Here is a 25,183-nt window from a genome sequence, read left to right as displayed (position 1 = left end):
ACTTGGCATTGATTCAAAACACAGCGATCAATGAAATTTTTTGCCCCCGTAGTTACTATTAGGAAAGACTGCCTTATAACAAGGGAGAGAACTGCAAGACTGTTGTTCCTGCAGTAAGAACATTTTTAGGTAAATTATAAAAAACATATAGCCCTATGGTTGGAAACCCAGCATTGGATTCTTCAAATATAATCCATCATTTCCATCCTAAAAATTACTGCCAAGTGAACCACATTGCCTCGTCCATCTCTTTGACTTTTGGTTGGCTGTGAACAAAACTTCAGCAAAATACAATCCCGTCAGAAGAAAGAAAGAGTCAATAGGGTCTGCAACGTCCTACAGCCAGGCTGCCATGCATGTATTAGCAAGCTCTACCAGTAAAAATTCAGTTGTACAAACAAAAATGTATACATTCCTCTCTGATGCATTGCCTGATAATGCAAAGGATTTTAATATATAAAAAAACACAGGCGCAAGAGAATATTTCACAGAGCTCTATTTCATATATTTACAAGACATTCTGGAAGTCTTCAGGCACAAGATGAGTTTGTATACACGCAGTTTACCTTAGTTAATACATACGCACAAGTTCATAAGCAGGGAACCCAGCCTGGGATGGTTGGATCATATCCAGAAAGAGGTAAGCCATTCCTCCAATGCCTTCAAACAGTGAATAAGGACGATCACCTCCATGCATTTTCCCCTCTGAGATAAGCTTTTGAGCTCTATCAAGTAGAAAGCAAGCAAATGCTTTGGCCTTGTACATGAACTCCTCATTACCTGTTAATCTGTGTAGCGCAAGAAACACGTAAGTGTTCCCACTGATGCCATGACAAACTCCAACTCGTTTAAGCAGACCTCGGTTCCAAACCACCTCCCCTGCATCCAAAGCTGCTTGCAAAAACTCCTCACGTCCAAAAACCTGCCCATTTGACATTTTCATAATTATTGTGAGCAAGACAGCCAAGAGACTCTGAAAACACAGGCACATATATTTATAGGCTAATATGCACAGATGCTTAATGGTTCGTCTGAGTTTTGCTAATAGAGGTTTAAATTATTGACAAATACTTCATATTACACAATATTTTTTTTTTAAAATCACTCCTCAACACCATTGTGTCAGTTTTGTTGAATCATTTAGGCTCCGCTTGGATCAAAGATTTATCTCGAGGAAAGGAAAGGAAAAAAGAAGAAGAAAATTCATTTCTCATTGTATTTGCTTGCTCTATCAAATACTACTAAAATGAAAATTTGTTCTAAAATAGTTAAAAATTAAGAAAAATCAAATATTAGCGGTTTGTAAATCAAAATTTTATTGATGGATTTATTTTCTTTCTCCTTTTCCCATATAGCCAAACATGAAAAAGTGGTTTCCTTTTGTATTGTTCTTTCCTTTTTCTTCTTATTTCCAAGTTTCAGCTTCCAAGTTCCAACTTCCAAATGGGACATTATGGGATCTATTTTTCCAGATTGCAAAGCATTGTGCATGTGCAAGTGACCTTAATAAAGATTCCCCTGCAGTAAGCTTGTCCAACTACTTCATAATGAAAAAAATTAACCTTTAGAAAAATTACCTCAGCTGCTTTAACTAGGGTAAGAGCGACACCAGGAGCACCATGACACCAATGCACAAGACGATCTGACTGGCTTTCCTCACTTGAAGGATAATTGGCACTAGGGAAACGATTTTTCATCATGTAGCGGAGTGTACCTTTAACATCTTCCAGCTCATCTGCTCTTAGTTCCATGTCCATCAGAACATGCATAATCCCTGTCAGTCCATGGGCAGCACCCCAATACTTCTTCCCATGCCATTCATACATCAAGGGGGATCTTCTTTTGCTTGCCAATCGCCTACCATTCTCTATAATTTCATCCACAATCATTCTCTGCACAAATTTTGATCATTTAGCCCTCTTAATTAGAGAGGAACTAAAGAAAATGAGAATGAATAAGAATAATGACTTACTGTGCGAAAAGAAGATATAGTGCCATTACCAATATGCTTGTTTAAAAATGAACATGCCCACAGGAACCCTGCCCTCCCATACAGTAATTCATCTGGCAGATCCTCAGGAAGCCTGATCTGCACTCAGTCCAACAATCCCAAATGAAAAATCAAGCGAACAAAACATTCTTGTATTTACTATATTCAAGCACCTCTTTGAACAGGTTTAAGTAATGATGAAGAAGCCGCTCATCACCAGCATGTTTTGCTACGACAGCACCAAGAGCACAAACACCAGCTCGTCCACTGATAAAAGTCACACGGCTGCAGTCCCATGAATCCAATAACAAACATAGTCAAGCTAAATAGCTTTACCAATGGTGCATAAGTAAATGTATGCATAATATCCACTAATCTCAGCCCAAAAGCAATATAACTGCTGTAGTTGCAAAGAAAACATAGAAGCAAAATGAAATAAAGCAGAACAAAACAAAAAAACAACAATTTGATCGGGTAAGGATTAAAACCTGAATCACAGTCGATGCAGTATTCCAACTAAATTGACAATCTCAAACACCACATAATGAAACATTAGTTAAGTTAAATTGTCACAGCACAGTGTAAGCACATTAAAATTGAACCCACAATCATTCACACAAGCAACGATGCAAGCAACCCACATGTCATAACCATCCCCAAACAAACCTCGATTATTGTTAATGTTATATAATTCTTGGCAAAATATCACAGAGCCCTAACTGGGGATGTAGCAGATTGCACAATGCCAAGCACTGTGTTGAGTTGTAAATCATATTCCAAAGGGAAGTCTGTTAAGGATCATGCTGAAGATCTGCCTTAATTCTCGGACATTAATTTTGTATATATTTTCCATTTTACTTGTTCTAAGATTAGTATGTAATTAATTGTAATTATTGCACCTAATCACTATAAATAAACCTTACTCACCACTTTACAAGGTGTGGTGGTTTTTCAAACCTTATCATGGAATCAGCCTAAACGGTCCTCCCTAATTTCATTTAGCAGGCACTTCATTTTTTTCCGCAGCCCTAATCCTTTCTTCTCCCTCCAGCGCTGCACCCCACCATTCTTTCCCAGCACTTCCTTCCCTGCTGCTTCACCTCCATGTCGTCACCCTACAGGCCACCTCCTATACTCTCTGCAACTGCCAGTCGCCGCTGGCCACCACCACCTGCCTCTCCAGCTTTCCCTCAAACTCCGGATCTTCTCTGTCTCCATCGTTGTTGGCACCGTCTCTCCCTGTCTGCTTCACTGTAGAGTCGGCGATCCCATTCCCTTCGTTCCTGCTGCTGCTTCGTTCTCGGGTGGCTTCTGTCAAATCAACGAACCAGTGACCAAACCAACTCAGCAATCCCTCATCTCTTGCAATCTGACTTCGCCAGCTGCTGCAATCGCCGAAGATCCCGTCACCCCTTTCCCGTCCAGCCTGAATCCTCCCTCCGGAGCCTCACTCGCTTCACATCGTCGCACAGCAGGCCACCCCACGACCCCCTTCCCACCACAGCCGCCCGTCGCAGGAGACGTCAACGACCAGCAATCAGCTCCATCAACACCCACTGATGTCACTGCCCCTTTGTCACACACTCGTGTTACAGATTGCTTGGTGCACCTGCCCGCGATACCTATAGGAGAATACACTCCGTTGCTGAATTCCCGTTGCAGCCATTAACAACCAGCAAACCAGCATCGTCATCACCCATGGCTGCCGAATCCACCCTCCTCCCTTTCAACACCCTCATTCCCATGGTTAACATCAAACTCTCCTCTTCCAACTATCTCCTATGGAAGAGCCAATTGCTTTCTCTCTTAGAGAGCCAAGAACTAATTGGCCATGTGAATGGAACTCTTAAGCCCCCACGCCGCTTTGATCTTGCGGATTCTCAGACACCAAACATCAAACATGTGGCATGGAAAACTGCATACAAACGCCTCCTTAGCCTTCTCTTGTCCTCCCTCACTGAGGCGGCCATGGCTGAAGTTGTGGGTCTCTCCACTTCACGCGAGGTATGGGTTACCTTGGAGAACACTTTCAGCCATCGCTCCAAAGCTCGTGAAATCCGTTCGAAGGATGATTTGCAACTAATGAAACACAGCACCAAGTCCGTTTCAGAGTATGCCGAATCTTTCAAAGTTGTCTGTGCTCAACTACATGCCATCGGCGGCACCATTGATGACACAGACAAGGAACACTCATTCCACCGAGGTTTTGGCTCGGAATTCTCAAGTTTTTCTACATCACATATGGCTCTCACCCCGTTACCTTATTTTGCTGACTTGGTGCCCAAAGCCGAGAGCTTTGAACTATTTCAAAAATCATTGGAAAATATCAGCAAGGTTGAACTAGTGGCTATGGACGTGGACAAGGGCACTCCTCCACTGGGCGCCGTTCCCCCGCGTTGCCAAATCTGCCACATGGATGGTCACTATTCGGATCAATGCAGCAAACGCTATGATCATTTGCCGAAGCCCTTACCTCATCATATTCCATCTCCGGTTATGAGGCGTCAGATTGGTACTTAGATACCAGAGCTTTGGCCCACATGACTCCAGCTCAATCCAACCTCAATTAGTCCACTTCTTATACGGGTAAGGATTGTGTTATTGTCGAGAATGGTGCATCACTACCTATCACCCACACTGGTAAAATTTCTCCTTCCTCTGATTTTCACCTATTAGATGTTTTGGTTGTTCCTCACCTCACTAAAAATTTGTTGTCCATTAGTAAATTAACGTCTGATTTCCCATTATCTATTACATTTACTAATGACTCCTTTACTGTTCAGAATCGCTAAACAGGAAGGGTGGTGGCAACCGGTAAACGAGATGGTGGCTTATATGTGCTAGAATGCGGAAATTCTGCCATTGTTTCCATTCTTCAAAATAAATCTTTACATGGTTCGTATGATTTATGGCATGCTCTCCTTGAACATGTGAATCATTCTGTTATTTCTCTTTTGAATAAAAAAGGATAGCTTTATCTTACATCTTTTTTGCCATCTCCTTTATTATGTCGTACATGTCAAATTGCGAAAAATCACCGATTGCCTTATACTCGCAAATGAACATCAATCATCCAAAGTATTATATCTCATTCATTGTGATATATGGAGTCCTTCTCCTGCAAAATTCAAATTGGGTTTTGTCTACTATGTTTTATTTGTTGATGATTTTTCTCATTTCACTTGGCTTTATCCATTGAAATTGAAATCTGACTTCTATGATATTTTTCTTCAATTTCAAAAATTTGTGGAAAATCAATATTCTGCCTATATAAAAATATTTCAAAGCGATGGTGGTGCAGAATTCACTCGCTATTACTTTCAAGCACACCTTTGTACATCTGACATTCATCATCAACTCTCTTGTCCACATACACCTGCCCAAAACGGTTACACCAAAAGGAAACACCGTTATGTGACTGAGACATGTCTGGCTCTCCTTTTCCATTCTCACACTCCTACTCACTTCTGGGTTGACGCTTTTAGCACTGCTGCTTACATCATCAATCGTTTGCCCACACCGCTTCTCGAAGGTAAGTCCCCCTTTGAGCTTCTATATGGTACTTCTCCTAATTATGCAAACTTTCATCCCTTTGGTTGTCGTGTTTATCCTTGCTTATGTGATTATATGTCTAAGAAATTTTCCCTCGTAGCCTTCCTTGCATTTTTATGGGTCACAGTTCATCTTACAAAGGTTTTCGTTGTCTTGATCTCACCATCTCTAGACTTTATATCACCCGACGTGCCCAATTTGATGAGAATCACTACCCTTTCCAACATACTTCCCACGCCCAACTCCTGTCCTCCCTCCACATCTCCAAATTTATGGAACCCAGTCTTTCACATACAAACATTCTCCTACCTTCTCCTCCGCCACCTTCCCGACATATTCCTCAATCCGAATCCAACCCGTGTATTATTTGTACTGATCCAGTGGATGAGTCTTTGCAGGTCGCTAATTCTCATGCAGGTACATCTCTGCCGCTCTCGGCCCTCCGCCCGGCTTCTCCTGAGCCCGCCTTTGAGTTGTTTATCATTGCTTGCCCTCCTATTGCAGCTGCCCCATTGGGCTCTCATCCTATGCTCACGTGAGCCAAAGCTGGTATTTTTAAGACTCACCCCCCTGCAAATCTCGACCTTGTGAAAACCTCTAGCCTTCTTTCTGTTCTTCTCGCTTCAACTGAGTCAAAAGGATTCAAATCAGCTGCTAAGAATCCTGCTTAGATTGCTGCCATGGACAACGAAGTTAAAGCTCTGCAAACTAATCACACCTGGATTTTGGTTCCTCGACCCGCCAACACCAACATTGTGGGTTCTAAATGGGTGTTTCGGACCAAATACTTACTTGATGGATCTATCGAGCGTCTTAAAGCCCGTCTCGTTGCAAAGGGCTACACTTAGGTACCTGATCTTGACTACACTGACACCTTTAGTCCTGTAATCAAGGCCACCACTATTTGTGTTGTTCTTTCTCTTGTTGTAACCAACAAATGGTCTCTTCGCCAACTTGATGTTAAAAATGCATTCCTCAACGGCCTTCTCACTAAACATGTTTATATGGAATAGCCCCTAGGTATATTGACCCTCGCTTCCCCAATCATGTATGTCAGTTGAAGAAAGCTCTTTATGGCCTTAAGCAAGCCCCTCGCGCCTGGTTTCAGCGTTTCAGCTTCTTTCTCACTCACCTTGGTTTTTACTGCAATCGTGCAGACACATCTATCTTTCTTTTTCATAAGCAGACTGACATAATATACTTGCTTTTCTATGTTGATGACATCATTATTATAGGCAACAACACCAAGCTTCTTGACAGTTTTATTAGCAAGCTCAATTATGAGTTCGCAACCAAAGATTTGGGTTCCTCAGTTACTTCCTTGGTCTTGGAGCTACCCCCACCACTAATGGTCTTATTATCAGTCAGTTGAAATATGCACGGGACATTCTTACACGTGCTCAGCTACTTGACAGCAAACCCGTCCACACCCCAATGGTTGTTTCCCAGCACATGTCTACTGATGGTCCTCTGTTTTCGGATCCCACGATTTACAGATCTCTCGTTGATACTCTTCAATATCTGACTATCACACGTCTTGATATTGCTCATGCTGTCAACTCTGTTAGTCAATTTCTCCACTCTTCGACTGAAGATCATTTCCACGCTGTTAAATGTATTCTTCGCTATATTAAGGGCACACTGCATTTTGGCCTCATATTTAAACCATTTGCTGCTCATGTTGCTTTAGTTGCTAACTCTAATGCAGACTGGGCAGGTTGTCTTGATACTTGTCGTTCTACCTCTGGTTAATGTATTTATCTTGGCAACAATTTGGTGTCTTGGAGTGCAAAGAAACAACCTACTGTTTCTCGCTCCAGTTGTGAATCTGAGTATAGTGTCTTGGCTGATGGCTCTCATTGCTGCCGAAATTCTTTGGCTCACGCAACTCCTTCGTGATCTCAAAGTCCCTCTTCCACAACGACCTCTTCTACTTTGTGACAACAAGAGTGCGATCTTCTTGAGCTCTAATCCCGTTTCTCACAAGCGGTCCAAGCATGTTGAGCTAGACTACCACTTTCTTTGTGAACTTGTTCTTGCTGGCAAACTTCGCACCCGATATGTGCCCTCTCATTTGCAAGTTGCTAACATCTTCACCAAAAGTGTGTCAAGACATCTCTTTGAATTCTTCTTATCCAAGCTTCACGTCCATACAAAGTCGATGCTTAGCTTGCGCCGGGGGGGGGGGGGGGGGGGCGGGGGTGTTGAGGATCATGTTGAAGATCTGCCTTAATTCTAGGACATTAATTTTGTATATATTTTCGATTTTACTTGTTCTAAGATTAGTATGTAATTAATGGTAATTATTGCACCTAATCACTATAAATAAACCTTACTCACCACTTCACAAGGTGTGGTGGTTTTTCAAACCTTATCATAGTCAACTTAAAATCTGTAAATATGTGGGAGATCTCACAGTGGCTATATACATAGCTAAAGCCGAGGTTGAAGCCCTAAGGCAATTCTATTGACAGCACAGTGAAGACAGGGGGCTCCATGGAAAAAGGAACACTACAATCGCACGGAGATTTCTCTAGGCTAGTATTTGATGTGGAGCTCGAGATTATTCCACCTAACTTCACCTAGTTTACTATTGCACATGTGAATAAAGAGTGAATGATTATGCTATATTATTCCAGGTAAATTTTCAGAGAAGTGGGGGATCACAATTGACCGCTTAAGTCTCACTTTCCTTGACAAAATTTTTCTTAAACACGTAATTAGCACAATATATTACTGCAACTATATCCGACAATAGCTAGTTATTGAATAGATAAAAGGAAGAACACCTGAATTTATCGAGGTTCGATTAATTGTGTTTACGTCCTCGGACACTACCAACTAATATTTCTCTATTGCAGAAATATTACAAAGAGAGAGAAGAGTGAATGTGCCTAAGAGGGTAGACAATTCTAGGATGGTTTTACAAATGGAAGTGGTGGGTTTATATAGGGTAGAGAATAACACTATTGCAAAACCCATTTACTATTACATCAACCCTTCACCCACCATTGAAGACTTCCATGACAGCCTCAAATTCAACAATGGTGAGCTTCTGGAAATGAGCCACTATTCAACAAATCTCCACCTTGGCGAAATTCCATCTCTTAAAATCTCTCATGGATTCCATAGTATCTTCAAACGCACTTGTAGCGCCAATCTTTCAATTTTCAACAATGTTGATCAAGTTCAAGCAATGTTGAAACTTGATTGCAGTCACTACTTTTGTCATCATATCAGCGGGATTTTTAGTGATTCGAATCTTCTAGATTACTACTCCACCTTCTTCCATAATTTCTCGTACAAAGTGATATCGAACGTCGATGTGCTTTGTCGTTGAATGATAGATTTGGTTCTTTGCTTAGATGGATAGAACTTTGGCTATCACAATGCACATTGATGTGCTTCTATCCAATTCCCAATTCTTTCATCATTCACAGCTTTTGTGACTACCATATACTCTGCCTCTGTAGTGGACAAAGCAACTGTTGACTGTAGAGTAGACTTCCAACTAACCGAAGCTTTTACCATGGTGTGTACAAGGCCCGATATTTCACAAGCGATTGAAGTTGTGAGCAGGCATATGCATGATCCTGGAAAGGAACATTGACAAGCTGTGAAATGGATTCTACGATACATTCTGTATACCGTAGATGTTGGACTGATATTTGAGCAGGATAAGCAAGATGGTCATAGTATTGTTGGATACTGTGATTCTGACTACATTGGTGATTTAGATAAGCATCGGTCAACTACTAGCTATGTATTTATTCTTGCAAAAGCTTTGGTTAGTTGGATGTCTACTCTACAGTCAACAGTTGCTTTATCCACTACAGAGGCAGAGTATATGGTAGTCACAGAGGTTGTGAAGGAGGCAATTTGGCTTCAAGGATTGATAAAAGAATTGGAAATTGGACCGAAGCACATCAAGGTGCATTGTGATAGCCAAAATACTATCCATCTAGCAAAGAACCAAGTCTACCATTCAAAGACAAAGCACATCGACGTTCGATATCACTTTGTAGTAGAAATTCTGAAAGAATGTGGAGTAGTAATCCAGAAGATTTGAACCACTAAGAATCCTGCTGATATGATGATAAAAGTAATGACCGCAGTAAAGTTTCAACATTGCTTGAGCTTGATCAACATTGTTGAAAATTGAAAGATTGGCGCTACAAGCGCGTTTGAAGACACTATGGAATCCATGAGAGATTTTAAGAGAGGGAATTTCGCCAAGATGGAGATTTGTTGAATAGTGGCTCATTTCCAGAAGCTCACTATTGTTAAACTTGAGGTTGCCATGGAAGTCTTCAATGGTAGGCTAGTCTTCAATGGTGGGTGAAGGTTTGGTGTAATAGTAAATGGGCTGTTGTAATAGTGCAATTCCCTACCCTATATAAACCCACCACTTCCATTTGTAAAACTATCCCAAAATTGCCTACTTCTCTCTTAGGCACATTCTCTCTTGTAATATTTTTGCAATAGAGAAATATTAGTTGGTAGTGTCCAAGTACGTAAGCACAATTTGCCAAACCTCGTTAAATTTTGGTGTTCTTTCTTTCATCTATTCAATAGCTAGCTATTGTCGGGTATAGTTGTAGTGATATATTGTGCTAATTACGTGTCTAAAGAAAATTTTGTCTAGAAAAGTGGGACTTACGCAGTCTATTGTGACCCCCCACTTCTCTGGAAATTTACCTGGAATTATTTAGCACAAGCATTCACTCTCTATTCACCTCTGCAATATTAAACTAGGTGAAGCTAGGTGGAATAATCCCGAACTTTACAACAACTGGTATTAGAGCCAAGGTTATTCTTAGTATGCTCTGTGGCTGCAGCTTAGTTTGATCTTCCACATCAGAAAAGTTTCCCTTGGGCTATTGGCATGTTTGTTGAATAGTGGATCATTTCCAAAAGCTCACCATTATTGAACTTGAGATTGCCATGAAAGTCTTCAATAGTGAGCTAGTCTTCAATGGTGGGTGAAGGGTTGGTGTAATAGTAAATGGGTTGTTGTAATAGTGCTATTCCCTACCCTATATAAACCCACCACTTCCATTTGTAAAACCATTCAAGAATTGCCTACTATTCTCTTAGGCGCATTCTCTCTTCTCTCTCTTTACAATTTTTCTACAATAGAGAAATATTAGTTAGTAGTGTCCAAGGACGTAAGCACAATTAGCCAAACCTCGTTAAATTTTGGTGTTCTTCCTTTCATCTTTTCAATACCTAGCTATTGTCAGGTTTAGTTGTAGTGATATATTGTGCTAATTACGTGTCTAAGGAAAATTCTGTCTAGGAAAGTGGGACTTAAGTGGTCCATTGTGACCCACCACTTCCCTAGGAATTTACCTGGAATAATTTAACACAATCATTCACTCCTATTCACCTATGCAATAGTAAACTAGGTGAAGCTAGGTGGAATAATCCCGAACTTCACAACAATTGGTATCAAAGCCAAGGTTATTCTTAGTATGCTCTGTGGTTGCAACTTAGTCAGATTTTCCACATCAAAAAAGTTTCCCTTGGGCTATTGGCATTCCGCATCAGCAGCTAATGAATAGCATTTATGGCAAACGACACAAAAGATATCCACATCAGAGGTGGCAAATAGTGCAAAAACATCCACATCGAACTCGTCTATTCTGGCAAGAACTACTGTGACAAATGCCAGATTTGCAATGGAGATTTTTTACGGCACCAATCATTTTGGTATGTGGCAAAGTGAGGTTCTAGACGCTCTCTTTCAGCAAGGTCTAGACATTGCCATTGAAGAAGAGAAACCAGAAGATATAAAAAAAAAAGAATGGGGAACCCATCAATCGGTTAGCATGTGATACAATTCGATCATGTCTTTCAAGAGAGTAGAAGTATGCATTCTGTAAGGAAACTTCTGCAAATAAGTTGTGGAAGGCACTGGAGGAAAAGTTTTTGAAGAAAAACTGTTAGAACAAACTCCATATGAAAAAGAGACTATTTCGCTTCACTTATGTCCCGGGTACCACTACGAATGATCATATCACCAACTTTAATAGGTTGGTTACTGATCTAATTAATCTGGATGAGACTTTTAAAGATGAAGACCTGACTTTGATGTTGTTGGGATCCCTTCCTGAGGAGTTTGAGTTTCTTGAAACTACTCTACTCCATGGAAAGGATAAAGTGTCTCGTAACGAGGTTTGTGCTACTTTGTACAGCTATGAATTGAGGAAGAAGGACAAGTTTGAGAGCACAAGTGGAGTCAACGAGCCTCTAGTAGTTATAGGTCATTCACAAAGCGAGAATAGAAGAAAGAAAGAGAGATCCAAGTCAAGGTCCAGACCGAACAAAGATGAATGTGCCTTTTATCGAGAAAAAGAGCACTAGAAGAAAGACTGTATGAAGCTAAAGAATAAAGGCAAACCTAATAAAGGAAAGGTCATCTCAAATGTGGCTGAGTACGAAGATGGAGGCTCAGATCTTTCACTTGCTGTTACACCGTCAACTAGTTCTTCCTGTATATGGCTACTAGATTCTGAATGTAGCCATCATATGTGTCCCCATCGGGATTGGTTCTTTGATTTTAAAGAACGAGAAGATGGAGTCGTCTACACAGCAAATGATATATCCCTCTTACCACACATGGGATTGGTTCAGTCCGCTTGAGGAATCAAGATGGATCAATCAAAATATTGACGGACATTAGATATGTACCAAGTTTGATGAAGAATCTTATTTCTGTGGTAACCCTAGAAATCAAAGGGGTTCAGAATAACAACAGAAAATTGAGTCATGAAGATCATCTCTATCAGGGTTGTACAGTTATTGGAATGACAGCAACAATTTGTACTGATGATAAGGAAATAGAAGCAACCAGGTTATGGCATATACGCTTAGGGCATGCAGGTGAAAAATCCATGAGACTTCTTACAAATCAAGAATTATTAAAGGGAGCAAAGACCTGCAAGCTAGAATTCTGTGAACATTGCATCAAAGGGAAGCAGACAAGAGTGAAATTTAGTATTGCAATCCATGATACCAAGGGTATTTTGGATTATGTTCACTCTAATGTGTGGAGACCTTCCAAGACAGCTTCATTGGGAGGAAAACACTATTATGTGACCCTTGTTGACGATTTTTCCCAAAGAGTATGGGTGTATGCTATGAAAACTAAAGATGAAGTGTTGGGAGTCTTCCTCAAATGGAAAAATATGGTGGAAACTCAAACAAGCAGAAGGATCAAGCGCCTCAGCACAAATAAAGGTGGAGAGTATTGAAGTGATCCATTTCTTAAAGTCTGCAAAAAAGAAGGTATTATACGACACTTCAAAGTGAGCAATACACCACAACGGAATGGAGTGGCAGAATGTATGAACCAAACGTTGTTGGAGAAGGTTCGGTGTATGTTGTCCAATGCTGGATTAGGTAGAGAATTTTGGGTTGAGGCACTAACATATGTCTGCCACCTCATCAACCGCCTACCATCTACTGCTATTGGTGGTAAAACACCATTAGAGAAATGGCTTGGAAAGTCTGCTACAGATTATGATTCCTTACATGTATTCGGTTCCACTGCCTACTACCATGTCAAGGAATAAAAGCTGGATCTGAGGGCTAAGAAAGCAATCTTTATGGGGATCACCTCTGAGTAAAGGGATATCACCTTTAGTATCCAGAAACAAAGAAGATAATCTTTAGCAGGGATGTTACCTTTAATGAATCTACCTTTTTAAAAAAGGTGACAACAGAAAGTGTTGAGCAGACGGATGGTGCTCCAAAACAGGTGGAGTTTGATAGAAGAATTGTTCTCCCAGCAAATGAAGAGACAAAAGACTCTCCTATGGTAGAAGAAGAGTTGCCTGAAGAAGAGGTTTCAACCCAAGAACCTCCACAACAACATGAATCTATAGCATTGAGTAAGCCAAAGAGAAAAATTAGAAAGTTTGCTCGCTTTGTTGACATGGTGGCTTACGCATCTCCAATTACAAACGATGATACTCCTGTCACTTACAATGAAGCAATCCAGAGTTCAAAAGAAGAAAAGTGGAGGGGAGCCATGAATGAAGAAATGCAATCCCTTCATAAGAATCAGACATTGAAGCTAGTTAGTCTTCCGAAGGGAAAGAAGGCAATTGGGTGCAAATGGGTATACACAAAGAATGATGGATTTCCTTACAAGAATAGTGCTCGTTACAAAGCAGGGTTAGTGACTAAAGGCAATGCACAGACCGAGGGAATTGATTACAATGAGGTATTTTCTCCAGTAGTAAAACATTCCTCCATTAGAATCTTATTGGCTTTCGTAGCAAAATTGGATATGGAACTAGTTCATTTGGATGTAAAAACTGCATTTTTACATGGATACTTGGAAGAGGAAATTTACATGACTCAGCCAGGAGGTTTCAAAGTTGCCGGAAAAGAAAATATGGTGTGCAAACTTGAAAAATAGTTGTAAGGATTAAAACAATCCTCAAGGCAGTGGTACAAACGATTTGACAAGTTTATGATGAGGCAAAAGTACAGAAGAAACAAATATGATCACTGTGTGTATTTTCACAAGTTACAAGATAGATCTTACATATATCTTCTTCCCTACGTTGATGATATGTTGATAGCCTCCAAGAGTCAGACATAAATTAACAAATTGAAGGCTCAGTTAAACAGGGAGTTTGAGATGAAGGATCTAGACGAAGCAAAGAAGATTCTCGGTATGGAGATAAGTAGAGATCTGAAATTGGGGAGGCTTTGTTTGACTCATAAACAATATTTGAGGAAAGTACAGAAGCATTTTGGCATGAATGAGAAATCAAAACCTGTTAGTACTCCACTTGCTCCTCATTTCAAGCCGAATGCATCTATGTCTCTAAAAACTGAAAACAAGAATACATGACAAAAGTACCATATTCAAGTGCTATTGGTAGCTTGATGTATGCCATGGTGTGTACAAGGCCCGATATTTCACAAGCTATTGGAGTTGTGAGCAGGTATATGCATGATCTTGGAAAGGAACATTGGCAAGCTGTGAAATGGATTCTACGATACATTCTGTATACCGTAGATGTTGGACTAACATTTGAGCAGGATAAGCAAGATGGTCATAGTATTGTTGGATACTATAATTCTAACTATGCTGGTAATTTAGATAAGCGTCGGTCAACTACTGGTTATATATTTATTATTGCAAAAACTCCGATTAGTTGGAGGTTTACTCTACAGTCAACAGTTACTTTGTCCACTACAGAGGCAGAGTATATGGCAGTCACAGAAGCTGTGAAAGAGGCAATTTGGCTTCAAGGATTGATAAAATAATTGGGAATTAGACAGAAGCACATGAAGGTGCATTGTGATAGCCAAAGTGCTATCCATCTAGCAAAGAACCAAGTCTACCATTCAAGGACAAAGCACATCGACGTTTGATATCACTTTGTACGAGAAATTCTGGAAGAAGGTAAAGTAGTAATCCAAAAGATTCAAACCACTAAGAATCCTGTTGATATGATGACAAAAGTAATGACTGCAGTCAAGTTTCAACATTGTTTGAACTTGATCAACATTGTTGAAAATTGAAAGATTGGCACCAGAAGCGTGTTTGAAGACACTATGAAATTCATGAGAGATTTTAAGAGATGGAATTTTGCTAAGGTGGAAATTTAATGAATAGCGGCTCATTTCCAAAAGCTCACCATTGTTAAACTTGAGGTTGTCATGGAAGTCTTCAATGGTGGGTGAAGGGTTGGTGTAATAGTAAATGAGTTGCTGTAATAGTGTTATTTCCTACCCTATATAAACCCACCACTTCCATTTGTAAAACCATCCTAGAATTGCCTACTTCTCCCTTAGGCACATTTTCTCTTCTCTCTCTTTGTAATATTTCTGCAATAAAGAAATATTAGTTAGTAGTGTCCAGGGATGTAGGCAAAATTAGCTGAACCTCGTTAAATTTTTGTGTTCTTCCTTTCATCCATTTAATAGCTAGCTATTGTCGGGTATAGTTGTAATGGTATATTGTGCTAATTACATGTCTAAGGAAAATTCTATCTAAAAAAGTGGGACTTAAGCGGTCCATTGTGACCCCCCCACTACCCTGAGAATTTACCTGGAATAATTTAGCACAATCATTCACTCTCTATTCACTTGTGCAATAGTAAACTAGGTGAAGCTAGGTGGAATAATCCCGAGCTTCACAACAATTATTGTCGTTCTGCTTGTTTGAGTTTATTCTCTGCCCAACCCAGCATTGGACAACATACACCTAACCTTCTCCAACAATGTTCGGTTCATACATTTTGCCACTCCATTCTGTTGTGGTGTATGTAGACACCCAAATTTTAACCAGGTCATTTCGGAGAAAACCCAGTATAATAAAAGTTGACCTCGAACCCCCGAAAATTGGAGTCGTACTTGAGTCCCGGTGTTTTTATTTTTCGAGACCTAGATATTTTAGGAAAAATAGAGTCTCGTCTTGTTTTGAGTTTCGGTTAGTTTTCGAGCTTTTTTTTTTTTATCTTGCGTTATGATTACTTCAAAAAAATTAAGTCCATTTGATAGTTTAAACTAGAGTCAGTATCCTTCAATGTCAAAATTAATTATGGATTAAGCCCCATGATTTCAAAATGAGTCTTGTTTAATCTTAATCCGAGTCCTTTAACTTCTAGTTGGAGCTCTTATCTCTTTTCATTTGGAAATCGGGTTTTTAAATTTTTAATTTGAGTCCTAAAAGTTTTAAAATCAAGCATGTCTTTGTCTTTAATTTCTGAAATAAGTCGTTTAATCTAAAGTTTGAGTCCTTTAAAAATCAGGCGTTTGGTCACGTTTATTACCGTTCGTTTTCTTAGTTAAAATTAGTCAACCGGGAGTTTGCCCTTGGTCAGAATTGAAAAACAGTCATGATGTCACATTTTATTGAACAAAAGAAGGGCACCTGTTCCCCCAGTACAACCGAGCACAAGCAGAATGGAGATACAAAATGTGCAGAAAATTAAAAATGAGATGCATACAAGGAAAAAAAAGAAAAGTCTGTCCAAATAGATGTTGCATCACAGGCAACACGGGGGTACATCAGGGGGGGAGAAAATCCAAAAATACAAGAAATTTAAAAATTTTAAAAAAAGAAGGGGGAAAGCATGTGTGAGTGAGGAAAGCTGTTGGGAGATTTCCTTCCCTCCCGAATATTCGCCAGAGGAATTGCAATGATAAGGAGGGAACAAATTTCAGGGAGGAATGATTCTTATGTAACCAACTTTTGCGTGCCAATTGAGTTGTTGGACTCTCTATAAAGAGAAAGTCACGCACAGGCAGAGAGGGGGGGTCTCCATCTTATTCTTCACTGTTCACGCACAGGGGGTTCTAGATTTTTTCTGATATTTCTTTCATCACCCTCATAGACTCTCTCGGCATCTCCTCACCCACAGCACCTAACCACCTCTCCTCTCATCACACATCTTTCACCAGCAATGCCTCCATTCTCCGACACCCAGCATCTTCCCCCACGCCTGTTCCTTCTCTTCTCCTTCCCTATCCACCTGCAGATCCAAGCCATCTCCAAGCTCCCCCTCTCTCACCCAAACTCGCAACACCCAGCTTCCCTCACGGTTTCATCCTCGCTACCCAGCTCCAACCTCCCTCCAGCTCACCCTCATCCTCTCTCTCGCTTACCCGAGCACCCACGCCTGCAGCCTAGCCGAGCCCAGCTCTCTTCACAACAGTCACGCACAGCAGCAGCTCTGTGTACGACCTCCTGCAAACACTACTCCGGTCACCCTTCACCCACTGCCTGCACGACTGACAACCCAGTTCGGCAACCACCATCATCACCGTCACCACAACCATTCCCCCAGCATCTCACAGCCAAGTTGCACCATCGCACCATCTCACCACTCGCCGCCGCACTCTCTGCAACTGGCACCATTCGCAGGCACCTGTTCCACCCTCTGCAACTCCGACAGCAACAGCAGCTCTGGCATTCTCTCATTGCTCTGCTCACCCCGCAGCCCTGCCAACACAGCCACCTCTATGGCCACCAACCCAGCATCACCGCCGTTCACCTTCGCCAAGCAAGCATACACGGCAGCCAACACACCATAGCCTTCACGCCACGAGAGAAGCATCTCTCTCTCTCATTTTTTCTTTCCTCAAAAACTAACCCGCGAAAGACTCTTCTGGCAGCATCTCTTTCTTTCTCTCTCTCAACATTCTCACATCCCTTTCTCCTCTCTTTTCAGCTTCTCTTTGCAGAGACGAGTTTTTGAAATCAGGTTGGAAGCGGGTTTCAGAGCACAGGAAGTGTTGGAGCTTTGTTCAGAGAACCTTCTCTTGCCGGTGGTTTCTTCAGCTCAGTGGCACTTTGAATGCGGCTGGTCGTGCGGGCTGAGTTTCAGGATCCTGGGCTTCACATCTCAGATCTGTAATGGCAGACTAGCGGACTCAAAGCAGAGCCGCGTTTCAGAGATTTCGAGCTCGATTTCAAATCTGTTGCTGTTTGTTTTCGTTTGGATGGAAGTGAGGCGTATTTCAAGTTGGAAGTTGTAGTCGAGTTCGGCTCTGCGGCTGGTTTGCTCTTCATTGGGTTCACAGAGGTCTCGCTCTTCTTAATCTTCGAGATCACACTGGTATCGTTCAGGTTGCAATCCTTCCTAACGAGTTTCCAGATGCATATTTCACTATTAATGAGTTGAGGTTCGAGTATGTGATTGCTGTGGAATGTGTTGTTCGATCTCGGCCAACTGAATCTGTTGACACACTTTCACGCACCACACACGCAGCAAAACACACACTAATTCACACGCCAACACACACACTGCACACACACACACACACACTGCACACACAGCGCTCATTCACGCACACAGTACACACACCACACCACACCCCACCCACACAGACCTGCACACGCACTAACACACACACACACAGTACACTGCAGGCTAGCTTTGTCTAATTAACAGAATTTATTCTTGCTGCTGTGTATATAGTCCAGGTCTTGTGCGTAGAGGTGTTGGAATTTTACTGGGGGATGCATTTCTTTGGGTTGGTGGTGTGTGATGAATTGACTGATGATGATATATATTGAGTTTCCTTTGGGCAGTTTTAGAAAAATAAAATGACAAAAAACCTTTGCAGTTATTATGCCTATCTCATGTATTGTGGTTCATTATGATGTTTAGTTTGTTGTTAAGAGTTATTTTTATCATCATGTTTAATATTTTAGTTTTATTTATTATTATCTTTACCATCACTGTATTCATGTTTAGTTTGTTGTTAGGATTATTTTTATCCTCATGTGTTTTGATAGTTCAGTATTTCATTGCATCATTATATATTGTGTTATTATGTTTAGTATATATTGTGGTATTTATATTTTAGTTATTATGTTTATATTATCTATGCATCGTGGTATTATTATATATGTGTATATGTGTATGGCTGCAGGGATATATGGTCTCGACCAGACCTTAAAAAGGTTGACCCCCTTTTTAACCGGTTCTCCTCCGAACCGGTTTGGGTCATTTGAACCGGCCGTGGACCGGTTCCTATTTAATTATCTTTAATAAAATTGAAAATTCAAAAAAATTAATAAAAATAAAAAAAAATGCTAAAAAATCCAGAAAATTCAGGGGAAAATTCTAAAAGGGTTTTTTTTTTTAAATTTAATTCCTACTATCATATTTTGGGAAGAAACATAGGAATAAAAATTTAGAGAAAACGTTTAAAAATTCATAAAAATTCATAAAAATAAAGAAAAATGCTAGAAAATTCAGAAAACTCAGGAAAAAAATCTAAAATATTTTTGGACTTGATTTTCATGATTTTGCTTTAATTGCCTTTTTGTTATTTCAATAAAATTATAAAAAATTCAGAAAAATAAAAAAAAAATGTTTTTGAGGTTGAAGATTATTTTTGGCACTCCCTTCTATCCAAAATAAAATCCAAAAACCTCCCGGAATATTATTTTTCATACTTAGAAAATTATATAAAAATTTCAAATCCCGGGAGTGTATTTTGTACCATATATTCTCGATTTCCCGATCCCAATGATTGCAAAGGGAGGCATTAAGCTCTTCGAAGCACGATATGCCCCAACTCTGAGAGAATACCTATATGGTATTTTTCTTTTGCATTTGTTTTACAATTTTGAAAGGAAGTAATTTTTAAGACTTATTAAATTAATTTTGGAGTAATTTTCGATTAATTAGGTACCGTTTGTAAGAACGGGCATGTAGGGGGTGCTCATACTTTCCCCTTACGTAACCAAACTCTCAAACCCGACTCTAGTAATGCAAACCGATTCTACCCTTAATTGGGTAGTAATCAAGTGTTCTAACTGCACTAAAAGGTTAGTGACAACTCCATACACCTTGTTTTCCACAAAAATATATTTTCAAAATCACACCTTTTCCAGTTCGCGTACCCCGGGGACACACACTTTGTGCGTTCCGCCCCGTGCATCGCGACAGTGTATTCCTCACTATGAAATATCGTATAATACCTTCTTCTTCGCAGACTTTAAGAAATAGATCACTTCTATACTCTCCACATTATCTGTGCAGAGGAGCTTAATCCTTCTGCTTGTTTGAGTTTCTACCATATTTTTCTATTTGAGGAAGACTCCCAACACTTCATCCTTAGTTTTCATAGTATACGCCCATACACTTCGAGAAAAATCGTCAACAAAGGTCACATAGTAGTGTTTTCCTCCCAATGAAACTGTCTTGGAAGATCCCCACACATCAAAGTGAACACAATCCAAAATACCCTTGGTATCATGGATTGCAGTACCAAATTTCACTCTTGTTTGCTTCCTTTTGATGCAATGTTCACAGAATTTTAGCTTGCGGGTCTTTACTCCCTTTAATAATCCTTGATTTGTAAGAAATCTCAAGGATTTTTCACCTGCATGCCCCAAGCGTATATGTCATAACCTAGTTGCTTCTATTTCCTTATCATCGGTAGAAATTGTTGCTGCCGTTCCAATAACTATACGAGCTTGATAGTGAAACAAGTTATTGTTCTTCCGAATTCCCTTGATAACCACAAGTACACCAAAGATGATCTTCATGACTCTGTTTGCTGTTACTTTGAGCCCCTTTGATTCTAGGGTTACCACAGAAATAAGATTATTCATCAAACTTGGTACATATCTAACGTCCGTCAATAGTTTGATTGATCCATCTTGATTCCTTAAGCGGACTGAACCAATCCCATGTATGGTAAGAGGGATATCATTTGCTGTGTAGATGATTCCATCTTCTAGTTCTTTAAAATCAAAGAACCAATCCTGAATGGGACACATATGATAGCTATATCTAAAATCTAATAGTCATATGCAGGAAGAACTAGTTGACGGCGTAACAGCAGGTGAAAGATCTGAGTCTCCATCTTCGTACTCAGCCACATTTGAGACAACTTTTCCTTTATTAGGTTTGCCTTTATTCTTTAGCTTCAGACGGTCTTTTTTCCAGTGCCATTTTTCCCGATAAAAGGCACATTCATCTTTGTTTGGTCTGGACCTTGACTTGAATCTCTCTTTCTTTCTTCTATTCTGACTTTGTGAACAGCCTCTAACTACTAGAGCCTCGTTGGCTCCTCTAGTGCTTTCAAGCTTGTACATCTTCCTCAATTCATAGTTGTACAAAGCAGCACAAATCTCGTTAAGAGACACTTTATCCTTTCCATGGAGTAAAGTAGTTTCAAAAAATCAAACTCCTCAGGAAGAGATCCTAACAACATCAAAGTCAGGTCTTCATCTTTAAAAGTCTCATCCAGATTAACTAGATCAGTAACCAACCTATTAAAGTTGGTAATATGATCATTCATAGTGGTACCCGGGACATAAGTGAAGCGAAATAGTCTCTTCTTCATATGGGGTTTGTTCTAACAACTTTTCTTCAAAACTTTTCCTCCAGTGCCTTCCACAACTGAAGCGAAATAGTCTCTTCTTCATATTGGGGTTTGATACCAATTGTTGTGAAGCTCGGGATTATTCCACCTAACTTCACCTAGTTTATTATTCACGTGTGAATAGAGAGTGAATGATTCCACTAAATTATTTCAGGTAAATTCCCAGAAAAGTGTGGGGTCACGATGGACCGCTTAAGTCCCACTTTCCTAAACAAAATTTTCATTAGACACATAATTAGCACAATATATCCCTACAACTATACCCGACAATAGCTAACTATTGAATAGATGAAAGGAATAATACCATAATTTAATGAGATTCGGCTAATTGTTCTTACGTTCTCGGACACTACCAACTAATATTTCTCTATTGCATAAATATTACAAAGAGAGAGAAGAGAGAATCTGCCTAAGAGAGAAGTAGGCAATTTAGGAATGATTTTACAAATAAAAGTGGTGGGTTTATATAAGATAGAGAATAACACTATTACAACAACACATTTATTATTACACCAACCCTTCACCCACCATTGAAGACTTTCATGGCAACCTAAATTTCAACAATGGTAAGCTTCTGCAAATAAGCCACTTTTCAACAGTTTTAGCAATTGAACAGCAATTGAGAGCACAAGTCTAATCAATCTAGGCAATCCCTCCCCAGTTTAGTCATATCTACCCTTTCTTGAACAAAAGTGCTCGTCCCTGTCAGTGAAAGCTACTACACCAAATTTGAAACCAGACCCGAAAGCACAGTTCCAGCCATTTTAAGGGAAATCTAAGAGATCTCCCACACTCAACGAGCAACTCGGAGAGAGAGGGAGAGGGAGGGATGGTTACCTGGAACTGCGAGAAGCAGAATCACATGCCTTAAGAATCTCAGAGGAGGTATCGAGATCATTCTTGCTGTTGGTAGCTTGATAGGCTTTGAAGCACAAGTAAGCGGTCCCAAGAGCCCCAGTGTAGAGCGTAAAGTCCTGCACGCGTTTCCCACCGAGTCCCCATGTCTCCCTCACTACCTGAACCCCACACAAACAGACCCAAAAACAAACACAAGGTGGGTACCTCCATTCATATCTCAGAACACAAATTCACACCGAAAACTCAAAACCCACAGATAATACAGTGTAAATTTCACGGGGAAAAAAATAGAAAGAGAGAGTAGTGAAGGTGGTGTGAGTACTATGTCTTTGAGGTCCAAAGCAGCCCTTTTGAACCTCTCCGAGACTGTTCTGTAAGGAAGAGAGAGGAGCTTCGTGAGCGAGTCTCTGGTTCCTTCGGTGGCTGTTTCATCTAACTCCGTTTGGGGTACGAAGTCTGGCATTTCGTTCGGGAAGAAACGGTCCGACATCCCTCTCTCTCTCTCGCTATGAGCTTCTGTCGGTGCCTTCCGCCCGGCGAGGCTCCGGTTAGCAAAACGCAGCATATGCAGCCACCCGCTCCCCGTGTCGGATTTTTAATATGTGATGACGATTAAAAAGTCCCTAATTTTTCTAATTCTTAAGTAATAGATATATTTATTTTTTTAGAGGACAATTTAAAGAATGTATACATTTTTTAAATTATTTCTATTGAAGGGCAGTGTGCACTGGAGATTTTTTTTTCATTTAATTAATATTAATGATTTAAAACTTATACATCAAAATGAAGTTGTTACGCATATAACTATTTTATGAAAATTAATATAAATTTTTAGAAATAATAAAATCATTCTTAATTTTCGTCAATTAAAAATATTCTATATATTTATTCCTGATCATGTGAGGGCCAGAAGAAAAATCTGTAACAGTTGTTGGGTAATGTGGGCACTTGGGAATTGTGATACTAAAATTTAGCTATCAAATTAAGCTTTAAAAATCAACTAATTTTATTCAATTAATCTATTAGTTTCATTGGTTTAGTATAATTTTAATTTACAAATTTTGGTTATCAACTATTGGTTTCATTTTCATACAATCCATTAATAAAATAATAAAATAATTTAATTTATTTATTTATGTTGATAAAAAGAAAAAGAGAGAAAGTATAAGTATAGTGAGAGGGCATGGAAAATATATATATACAGGGAAGATTGTGGTTTGATAAAAAAATTACAGTGATTTTAATGTAAATACAAAGTTTTATTTGATTTTGAAAACTTTGAAAAGTTATAATGGGGAAATCTTAAATTTGATTATTGACATCTATTACTTATTTGTGTAATAAGATTTTCATCTTACCCATTATATGTTTCAATAAATGTCTAGATATTTATATTTGTTTTTGTTGATGTTTGAAAATAGATTGTTACTTTAAAGGTTAATTAGGTCAAAAGTTTGTGAAAAATCATTCTCTCTTTTGATTTGCAAAATCAAGAATGAGCTCCCGGGAGATCCCAATGACCACAGGGAGATCTCTTGATATCTAAGTTAGTTAACTATCCTCCAAATAACATGTAAAAAAGAGAAAAGAATGAGAAAAAAAATCAGTACATCTTCTCTCTTGAGCAGGTAATCATTACTCTCGTGAATACATGAGTTTCCTAGATAGTAATAGTAATTCATGTGTTAGATGGATGAGAACAATCCTAAGATTTGTTAACTTGATTGGTGAGCTCCACGAGCAACTCGATTTTGAGCTTAACAGGATAGCTTGGTTGGTGGACTGCACAAATAACTCAATTTTGGGCTTATTGGGGTAGCTTGGTTGGTATGCCCCATAGAAAATTGGTCTTGAGCTTAATAGGGTAACACGATTAGTGGGTCCCACAAGTGGCTCAATTTTGGACTTAATGGAACAGCTCGATTTTGGGTTTAATGGGGTAGGTCGATTGGTGGATCCTACAAGTAACTCGATTTCTTCTATGATTGAGATCCCTATAGTTATTGAATTTATATTTTGGTCGCTTTGTCTATTGCATTTTTTTTATTAATGTTTAAATATATATATTTTTACCTAAATTTATAAGAAGGAGATGTTGCAAAAAAATTTATTGCGTTTAGTATTAATTTATTTTATTTAAAAAAAATTATTTATGAACCTAAATAGAATCTCTTGTATAGCAATTATAGGTATTAAATTAGTTAATACGATGAATTTAGTGAATTAACTAAATTTATAAATAAATAAAAATTGGATTAACCATTGACCTTAAAAAAATGGACAAAAATATGTTAATCCGAACCGAATCCAACTCGATTAAATATACTCATAGCCAATCTGCACTTTAAATGAGCCAAATATGATTTAAACTTTTTTTATCCGCCTCTAAATGAGTTGATTGACAAATTTAAGATTTTATCTGATGGATATCCCTCTATTTACTAACAACTAATGTTTTAATTAATTGATAATTCCATATGTCCATGCTTATTAGACATTATTTCGATTAACATGAGTTTTATTAGTTAATATCTAATTTAACACTTCCAACTCTTACATTATTGTATGGGTCTCTGGTATGGCCTATGCCCCATTCAAACTCAATCTTAAATACTAAATTTTCTCGTGATCTATACAAAAGCATCTAAATTTATGTTCTAAAGAATAAGAAAATTATAATTTTGTGATTAGTCCTTAAATGTTTAACAATTACCAAATTATAATTCAAAAAATAATTTAAGTTATTATGTTACAAAATAAATTGTTTATAAGATGGTAAAAAAAATTATATTAGGGATGAAAATGATGGATTAGCCTCATCTATCACGGATTATTCGATTCGAATTACCATAAATCCGCAACTTAAAGGAGTTGGATATGGATTGTAATATCCTCACTTTCGTCTAA

The 25,183-nt window shown here is 39.1% G+C and overlaps 1 protein-coding gene across 1 annotated transcript; it reads right to left on the bottom strand.

The window, feature by feature from the left end:
• Window positions 1-322: 322 nt before the first annotated feature.
• LOC131147262 (lanC-like protein GCL2) lies at window positions 323-22,901 on the bottom strand. Its single transcript, XM_058097046.1, has 6 exons — window positions 22,599-22,901; window positions 22,256-22,434; window positions 2,164-2,275; window positions 1,973-2,089; window positions 1,578-1,892; window positions 323-922 (listed from the first exon to the last, which is right to left on the bottom strand). Exons 1-6 carry the CDS (start codon window positions 22,839-22,841, stop codon window positions 572-574), a joined length of 1,317 nt encoding a protein of 438 aa, XP_057953029.1. The 5' UTR covers window positions 22,842-22,901; the 3' UTR covers window positions 323-571.
• Between the last annotated feature and the right edge of the window lie 2,282 nt (window positions 22,902-25,183).

The sequence above is a fragment of the Malania oleifera genome, chromosome 1, assembly GCF_029873635.1.
Source record: "Malania oleifera isolate guangnan ecotype guangnan chromosome 1, ASM2987363v1, whole genome shotgun sequence".
NCBI classification, from domain to species: Eukaryota; Viridiplantae; Streptophyta; class Magnoliopsida; order Santalales; family Ximeniaceae; genus Malania; species Malania oleifera.
Note: the sequence above shows the minus strand (reverse complement) of the source record. Positions and strands in the feature narration are given on the sequence as shown.